Raw genomic sequence first — 9497 nt, forward strand, 5'->3', positions numbered from 1 at the left:
GTCCCCCTAACTCTTCTGTCTTCCAGCGAAGGAGGTTTAATTCCCGTTGTCTCTCCTCGTAGCTCATACCTCTCAGCTTGGGTACTAGTCTGGTGGCAAACCTTTGAACCTTTTCCAGTTTAGTTGTATCCATGACTAGATATGGACTCCATGTTGGGGCTGCATACTCCAGGATTGGCCTGACATATGTGGTATACAAAGTTCCGAATGATTCTTTACACAAGTTTCTGAATGCCGTTCGTATGTTGGCCAGCCTGGCATATGCCGCTGATGTTATCCTCTTGATATGGGCTGCAGGAGACCGGTCTGGCATGATATCAACTCCCAAGTCTTTTTCTTTCTCTGATTCCTGAAGAATTTCCTCTCCCAGATGATACCTTGTATTTGGCCTTCTGCTCCCTACACCTATCTTCATTACATTACATTTGGTCGGGTTAAACTCTAACAACCATTTGTTCGACCATTTCTTCAGTTTGTCTAGGTCTTCTTGAAGCTTCAAACAGTCTTCTTCTGTCTTAATTCTTCTCATAATTTTGGCATCGTCCGCAAACATTGAGAGAAATGAATCTATACCCTCCGAGAGATCATTTACATATACCAAAAACAAGAAAGGACCGAGTACAGAGCCCTGTGGGACTCCACTGGTGACTTCAGGCCAATCGGAGGTCTCACCCCTCACCGTAACTCTCTGCTTCCTATTGCTTAGGTACTCCCTTATCCACTGGAGCACCTTACCAGCTACACCTGCCTGTCTCTCCAGCTCATGTACCAGCCTCTTATGCAGTACTGTGTCAAAGGCTTTCCGACAATCCAAGAAAATGCAGTCTGCCCAGCCCTCTCTTTCTTGCTTAATCTGTGTCACCTGGTCGTAGAATTCTATTAAGCCAGTCAGGCAAGATTTACCCTCCCTGAACCCATGTTGGCGATTTGTCACGAAGTCCCTTCTCTCCAGATGTGCTACTAGGTGTTTTGTCTCACGATCTTCCCCATCACCTTGCATGGTATACAAGTCTAGGACACTGGCCTGTCGTTCAGTGCCTCTTGCCTGTCTCCCTTTTTGTATATTGGGACCACATTCGCCGTCTTCCATATTTCTGGTAGGTCTCCCGTCTCCAGTGACCTACTATACACTATGGAGAGTGGCAAGCAAAGTGCCTCTGCACACTCTTTCAGTACTCATGGCGAGATCCCGTCTGGACCAACAGCCTTTCTAACATCCAGATCCAGCAGGTGTCTCTTGACCTCCTCTCTCTAAATTTCGAACTCTTCGAAGGTCGCCTGGTTTACTTCCCTTTCTCGTAGCACAGTGACCTCACCGTGTTCTGTTGTGAAGACCTTTTGGAACCTCTTGTTGAGTTCATCACACACCTCTTTGTCGTTCTCTGTATACCTGTCCTCGCCTGTTCTAAGTTTCACTACCTGTTCTTTCACTGTTGTTTTCCTTCTGACGTGACTGTATTCGGCTTTGGTTCGGTCTTGGCTTTCTTTGCTATATTATTTTCATAAATTTTCTCTGCTTCTCTTCTCACCCTGACATACTCATTCCTGGTTCTCTGGTATCTCTCTCTGCTTTCTGGTGTTCTGTTATTCCGGAAGTTCCTCAACGCTCTTTTGGTTAGTTTCTTTGCTTCCATACATGCCCTATTATACCATGTGTTGGTATAGGTCTGTTTTGGGGAGGTGGTCTGTGCTGAGGAGGAGGTCTGTGTTTGGGAGGGGGTCTGTGTTGAGGAGGTGATCTGTGTTGGGGAGGTGGTCTGTGTTGGGGAGAAAGTCTGTGTAGGGGAGGAGGTCTAAGTTGAGGAGAGGGTCTGGGTTGGAGAAGGGGGGGGTCTGTGTTTGGGAAGGGGGTCTGTGTTGAGGAGGTGGACTGTGTTGGGGAGGCGGTCTGTGCTGGGGAGAAGATCTGCGTTGGGAGGTGGTCTGTGTTGGGGAGGTGGTCTGTGTTGGGGAGGTGGTCAGTGTTGAGGAGGTCTGTGTTGGGGAGGTGATCTGTGTTGGGGAGAAGGTCTGTGTTGGGGAGGTGGTCTGTGTTGGGGAGAAGGTCTGTGTTGGGGAGGTGATCTGTGTTGGGGAGAAGGTCTGTGTTGGGGAGGTGGTCTGTGTTGAGGAGGTGGTCTGTGTTGGGGAGGTGATCTGTGTTGGGGAGAAGGTCTGTGTTTGGGAGGGGGTCTTTGTTGAGGAGGTCTTTGTTGGGGAGGGGGTCTGTGTTGGGAAGGTCGTCTGCGTTGGGGAGGTGGTCTGTGTTGAGGAGGTGGACTGTGTTGGGGAGGTGGTCTGTGTTGGGGAGGTGGTCTGTGTTGGGGAGGTGGTCTGTGTTGGGGAGGTGGTCTGTTTTGAGGAGGGGGTCTGTGTTGGGGAGGGGGTCTGTGTTGGGGAGGTGGTCTGTGTTGGGGAGGTGGTCTGTGTTGGGGAGGTGGTCTGTGTTGGGGAGGTGGTCTGTGTTGGGGAGGTGGTCTGTTTTGAGGAGGTGGACTGTGTTGGGGAGGAGGTCTGTGTTGGGGAGGAGGTCTGTGTTGGTAGGTGGTCTGTGTTGGGGAGGAGGTCTGTGTTGGTAGGTGGTCTGTGTTGGGGAGGTGGTCTGTGTTGGGGAGGTGGTCTGTGTTGGGGAGGTGGTCTGTTTTGAGGAGGAGGTCTGTGTTGGGGAGGGGGTCTGTGTTGGGGAGGTGATCTGTGTTGGGGAGGTGGTCTGTGTTGGGGAGAAAGTCTGTGTAAGGTAGGAGGTCTAAGTTGAGGAGAGGGTCTGGGTTGGAGAAGGGGGGGTCTGTGTTTGGGGAGGGGGTTCTGTGTTGGGGGAGGAGGAGGAGGTCTGTGTTGGGGAGAGGGTCTGTGTTGGGAATAGGGTCTTTTTGGGGGAGGTCTGTGTTGGGAAGGGGGCCTGTGTTGGGGATGTGGTCTGTATTGGAGAGGTGGTCTGTGTTGGGGAGGTCTGTCTGTGTTGGGGAGGTGGTCTGTGTAGGGGAGGGGGTCCGCATTGGGGAGGTGGTCTGTGTTCGGGAGGGTGTTTGTGTTGGAGAGGTGGCACGTGTTGGGTAGGAGGTCTGTGTTGGGGAGAGGGTCTGTGTTGGGGAGGAGGTCTGTGTTGGGGAGAGGGTCTCTGTTGGGGAGGAGGTCTGTGTTGGGGAGAGGGTCTGTGTTGGGGAGGAGGTCTGTGTTGGGGAGAGGGTCGGTGTTGGGGAGGAGGTCTGTGTTGGGGAGGGTGTTTGTGTTGGAGAGGTGGCACGTGTTGGGTAGGAGGTCTGTGTTTGGGAAGGGGTCTGTGTTGAGGTCTGTCTTAGGGGGCATATCGGTGTAAAATTAAAAGTTGTTCAAGTTGCTTATAAATTTATTTATGAAATGGTTATAGAAAGGGCTGCAGCTGGTCCAAGTTTCATCATCACACCCTAAACAGAAAAGGAGAAAAAAAATAAACAACGAATTATGCAACGAATTTTCAAATAGTTTCAGGGAACACATGTCTCAACTAAAATCATTTCTATAACACTCAGATATTAAATTAAGCACATAATAAAGGATTCTAGTGATCAGTTTTATAAAATCAACAAATAGACTTTGGACTAAAATGTCTACTACACTCTGTAGAAGCACAAACGCTACATATACGGTGTAATTTGCATGTAAATTGATTAATAAATGAAAGCTCTGAAGTACTTTGAAGTTGTAAATTACTTTCCAGAGTAAAATAAAGATCCAAGTTCGGCCACCTGTAGCTGAGCTTGAATTCGACAGATTTCGTTCATAATTGGAACTCTTGCAGATAGCCATCCATTGAGCAAGGTGTGCAAGTTTCATGCAAATCCCTTGATAAGAAACGAAAAAAAAAATTGGCCAAAAAAAAGAAGAAAAACAAAAAGAAAAAAAGAAAGAAAAAATTTAGATATAAATATATTGCACATACATATTACAATTATTACAAGAGTTTGTGCTTCTACAGCTTATAGTAGACATTTTAGTTGAAACATGTGTTCCCTGAGATTATTTGAGAATGTTGAACATTCGTTGCATAATACGATGTGTATTTTTTTTCTCCTTTTCTGTTTAGGATGTGATGGTGAAACTTGGACCAGTTGCAGCCCTTTCTATAACCATTTCATAAATAAATTTATAAGCAAATTGAACAACTTTTAATTTATAACGATTTAAAACGATATGCCCCCTTAGGGAGGGGGTTCTGTGTTGGGGAGGTGGTAGTGGGAAAAACCTGCCACGATTAATATGAATGGATTACTACCAGGGACTTGTACTGTACAAAATTAAAAATTACTGTCTGCAAATTATTTCAACTAAAGTCTCTAGCTAGGGTCGTAAATCCTAGCTCCTCTTTTTCTAATGACAAATTGTGGTCTGTAAGGGGCAGGTGGGGTGAATGAATTAGTTGATTGAAGTTCCAGTCCACCTGCAGACAAGTATCTCACATTAACATGTATTTTTTATGCAAGGATAAGATTTTAATTAATAAACTCAGTTCTATGACTATAGACTAGTTCTGTTTAAATCAGGGATTTAAACAAATTATAGTCCAGCCAAGCACCATAACTATCAACAGCCAATATATTCTTATACTATAAACAACCATTTAAATTGTAGTGGTATGATATTAAATGACCTTAAATGTAGTCTAAGTACTGTTAACTAAGTTCTAAAGATTATATTCAATTGGATGAACTTACATGATAAATTAAAGATAACTAAGCATGGATATATATATATATATATATATATATATATATATATATATATATATATATATATATATATATATATATATATATGTCGTACCTAGTAGCCAGAACGCACTTCTCAGCCTACTATGCAAGGCCCGATTTGCCTAATAAGCCAAGTTTTCATGAATTAATTTTTTTTCCACTACCTAACCTAACCTAACTTTTTCGGCTACCTAACCTAACCTATAAAGATTGGTTAGGTTAGGTTAGGTAGGGTTGGTTAGGTTCGGTCATATATCTACGTTAATTTTAACTCCAATAAAAAAAATTGATCTCATACATAATGAAATGGGTAGCTTTATCATTTAAAAGGAAAAAAAAATGAGAAAATATATTAATTCAGGAAAATTTGGCTTATTAGGTAAATCGGGCCTTGCATAGTAGGCTGAGAAGTGCGTTCTGGCTACTAGGTACGATGTATATATATATATATATATATATATATATATATATATATATATATATATATATATATATATTTATGATCGATGTTCCCTTCGGGAATCTTAATTTTAAGATGAATAGGAAAACCAGGGATATACTGAACATCTTGTTTCAGATTCTTTACTTTAAAATGCATAACGTTTCGAATACTTCTCGTATTCATCATCAGATCTAATAGAAAAAACAGAAATCACAATCAAATAACTGGTAAACAAAGAACTCATACTGAATATAATTGCCTATCAAAGAAAGGAAAATGCTTAAAAAAACAAAACACTTAAGCGCACTTAAAGTGATCAATACAAATAAAACTTATTAACTGTCACATATATTAAAGCTAATTTAAAAATCCATTAAGCTACAAGATGAAATTTATAACTACTAAAACAAACCATTCTATTAAACTTACGTGAAGTGATCAGAAGTGAAACTTGATACCTAACACGTAGATACTAAACACTATAACAAATATTTATATAATGACTACAAATCTACAAAAAATGTATGTAAAATACAAACAGAATAAACGACAATTATAAAGTACTAACCAAAATCTTATAAAAAACTCAAATATTAAATAAAATTAAATACCAAAAAATGTATTATATATCCTAAATAAAAGATTATATTAATGTACAATGTCAAGACTTGAAATAAGTAAGAAAGGGCAAAGACATGGTAAACTAAACAAAATTATAATAAAATTAAACTACCAAAAAGAACTATAAATCAAATTACAGGGCCTACTGTGCACTATACAGTGTACAATTGAACAGCTGAAAGGTTGCTATTTAACAGAGGCCGCAGCTCCTTTATATATAAGGATTCCATTACTCTCAAATCTGACTGGCCATTCATACAAGTGTCCAGAATTTTAAAATCAGATTCCAGCAGAGAATGATCAAACTCATAACAATGGTTTCTAATCTCCGAAAATGCTGGTTTAGACAATGGTAATCCAGTCCTAAAAGATAATCCCCGGTGCTCAAGTATCCTAATCTTAAAGTTCCGAATGGAACTCCCGATATATCCAGCATTACAGCTGGAACAATTATACATATATACGACATTTGAGCACAAGGGGGTAGGCACTTTATCTTTAAATTTAAAATAAGAGCCTATGGTATTTGTGTTGACAAAAATAATATCATTAGTACTGTTTCCTCCTTAGCACATGAAGTTTTTAATGACTTTGGTAAATATAAATCTACATTCCCTCCTTTTGACAAAAGGAAATTGGAGTGTATTAATGGCTTAAAGAATGATAGGAGTATTTGCATTACTAGACCAGATAAAGGTAGGGGTATAGTGGTTTTGAACAAGTTAGAGTATGTGAATAAGGTGGAAAGGTTGTTAGAAGACCCCTCTAAATTTATGTTGGATGATATAGACCCTTTCTCGTATATTTTGAAATGTGAGGATAAACTGAATAGAGTTTTACGAAGTCTGAAAGACTCTCTTTTTGATTATACTAAATTACTTGCAACTGGCTCTAAGCCAGGCATCTTATATGGGTTGCCTAAAGTTCATAAAACAGGTATACCGATTCGTCCTATTTTATCAGCGATTGGCACTTTTAATTATAAACTGGCAAAGTTTCTGGTTCCATTATTAGAACCATTAACGCATAATGAATTTACTGTGAGAAATTCTCAGGATATTGTAAAAGAACTTTCTTCTTTAAATTTTGAGCTCCCAACTACAATGGCCAGTTTCGATGTTGAATCACTTTTTACTAATATTCCTTTGTTGGAAACCATTGATATCTGTGTAAGTCAATTATTTGCTGACACTAACTTAGTGTCTGGACTTTGTAGTAAAATATTCAGACGGCTGTTAGAAATAGCAGTTAAAGACTCCATCTTTATGTTTAATAATATTTATTATAAATAAATTGATGGAGTAGCAATGGGGTCTCCTTTAGGTCCTGCACTGTCTAATGCTTTTTTGAGTTTTTATGAAATAAATTGGCTTGATAATTTTCCTTCGGCCTTTAAACCAGTCTTGTACAGGAGATATGTAGATGACACTTTTTTGCTGTTTAAGGACCAATGTCATATTGAGAAATTTAGAGAGTATCTTAATGCACAACATAGTAATATACGGTTTACTGCAGAGTGTGAAGTTGATAATTCATTGTCGTTTCTTGATGTAAAAGTGAATAACTTTAATGGGTTCAACACTAATGTTTTTAGGAAACCAACCTTTACTGGTTTAGGTTTAAATTTTAATTCTTTTGTTCCTGATATTTTTAAGAAAAATGCAATTAACACTCTACTGAATAGGGCCTTTGTTTTATGTTCTAATTGGAATAACTTTGATCAAGAAATTAATTTTCTTGTGAAATTTTTTTCAAATAATGGTTATCCTTTGCATATGGTTTATACCTTTATAAGGAATTTCTTAAATAAGAAGTTTCACCCATCGTGTAGGATTACTACAGTGGAAAGGGATCTTAAATATATTAAATTACCATTTTATGGCAGTATTAGCTTTTCTGTAAGGAGTCGTTTGAGGAGACTGTTGCAGCAGTGTTATCCTCAAGTAGACTTTAGATTTATTTTTGTCAACACAAATACCATAGGCTCTTATTTTAAATTTAAAGATAAAGTGCCTACCCCCTTGTGCTCAAATGTCGTATATATGTATAATTGTTCCAGCTGTAATGCTGGATATATCGGGAGTTCCATTCGGAACTTTAAGATTAGGATACTTGAGCACCGGGGATTATATTTTAGGACTGGATTACCATTGTCTAAACCAGCATTTTCGGAGATTAGAAACCATTGATATGAGTTTGATCATTCTCTGCTGGAATCTGATTTTAAAATTCTGGACACTTGTATGAATGGCCAGTCAGATTTGAGAGTAATGGAATCCTTATATATAAAGGAGCTGCGGCCTCTGTTAAATAGCAACCTTTCAGCTGTTCAATTGTACACTGTATAGTGCACAGTAGGCCCTGTAATTTGATTTATAGTTCATTTTGGTAGTTTAATTTTATTATAATTTTGTTTAGTTTACCAAGTCTTTGCCCTTTCATACTTATTTCAAGTCTTGACATTGTACATTAATATAATCTTTTATTTAGGATATATAATACATTTTTTGGTATTTAATTTTATTTAATGTTTGAGTTTTTTATAAGATTTTGGTTAGTACTTTATAATTGTCGTTTATTCTGTTTGTATTTTACATACATTTTTTGTAGATTGGTAGTCATTATATAAATATTTGTTATAGTGTTTAGTATCTACGTGTTAGGTATCAAGTTTCACTTCTGATCACTTCACGTAAGTTTAATAGAATGGTTTGTTTTAGTAGTTATAAATTTCATCTTGTAGTTTAATGGATTTTTAAATTAGCTTTAATATATGTGACAGTTAATAAGTTTTATTTGTATTGATCACTTTAAGTTTTGTTTTTTTAAGCATTTTCCTTTCTTTGATAGGCAATTATATTCAGTATGAGTTCTTTGTTTATCAGTTATTTGATTGTGATTTCTTGTTTATTCTTTTAGATCTGATGATGAATATGAGAAGTATTCGAAAGGTTATGCATTTTAAAGTATAGAATCTGAAACAAGATGTTCAGTTTATCCCTGGTTTTCCTATTCATCTTAATATATATATATATATATATATATATATATATATATATATATATATATATATATATATATATATATATATATATTGAATTTATATGAAGTGGTTCAGTCACCTCGACTGAAGCTTTTCCCACACAAGAGACACGCATGAGGGTTTGTTTACCTTGCGAGTGTCTTTATGCTTGGAAAAAAGATTTAGCTGCTGCACTACAATAATAATAAACTTACTGAAATATGAGGCGTTGCCTCACTCTATAACCGACAGACAGACTTATTGGATATATTAAAGTTACACAAGCATACAATTGGCCAACTAATACACTTAATAACATTCAATATACTTCTCTGAATGCTGGGTGCCTGTCTGACGAGTGTGCCAGACTGAATAACTCTCTTGTCGAGTTTAGGCACGATATATTATATCACAGCTTTGCTGTAGATTGTTCTGGTAGCGTTGTTACGTGATTATTTCCTTAATTGCGTTTGCAGAATGATGATGGTAGAGGTGGAGACAGTGTCACTTTGTGTGCTCCACTGTACACTCCTATATATAAATGTTCTAGGAATTTTTCCTGGTAGATATATTGTCCAGGTACTCCCCCAGTTCTAGAAAGTAATCACTGGTGATAAAGATAATTGGATAGGGTGTCCTAAGCTGAATAACTGTTCGCAAGGCACCGTGGTACATTTTCACTGTTTTGTAAACACAAGCGTTCTGG

General features: G+C 38.3%; 1 protein-coding gene across 1 annotated transcript; it reads right to left on the bottom strand.

Moving 5' to 3' along the window:
- Window positions 1–1644: 1644 nt before the first annotated feature.
- On the bottom strand, window positions 1645–3285 carry LOC138358025 (cell surface glycoprotein 1-like). The gene has a single exon (XM_069315493.1). The coding sequence runs from the start codon at window positions 3283–3285 to the stop codon at window positions 1645–1647; it is 1641 nt and encodes a 546-aa protein (XP_069171594.1).
- Window positions 3286–9497: the final 6212 nt, after the last annotated feature.

This window comes from Procambarus clarkii, chromosome 81, assembly GCF_040958095.1.
Source record: "Procambarus clarkii isolate CNS0578487 chromosome 81, FALCON_Pclarkii_2.0, whole genome shotgun sequence".
In the NCBI taxonomy this organism is placed as follows: Eukaryota; Metazoa; Arthropoda; class Malacostraca; order Decapoda; family Cambaridae; genus Procambarus; species Procambarus clarkii.

Excerpts from the sequence above, each read along its gene's own strand:
- LOC138358025 (XM_069315493.1), bottom strand. The coding sequence starts at position 3,285 with ATGCCCCCTAAGACAGACCTCAACACAGACCCCTTCCCAAACACAGAC.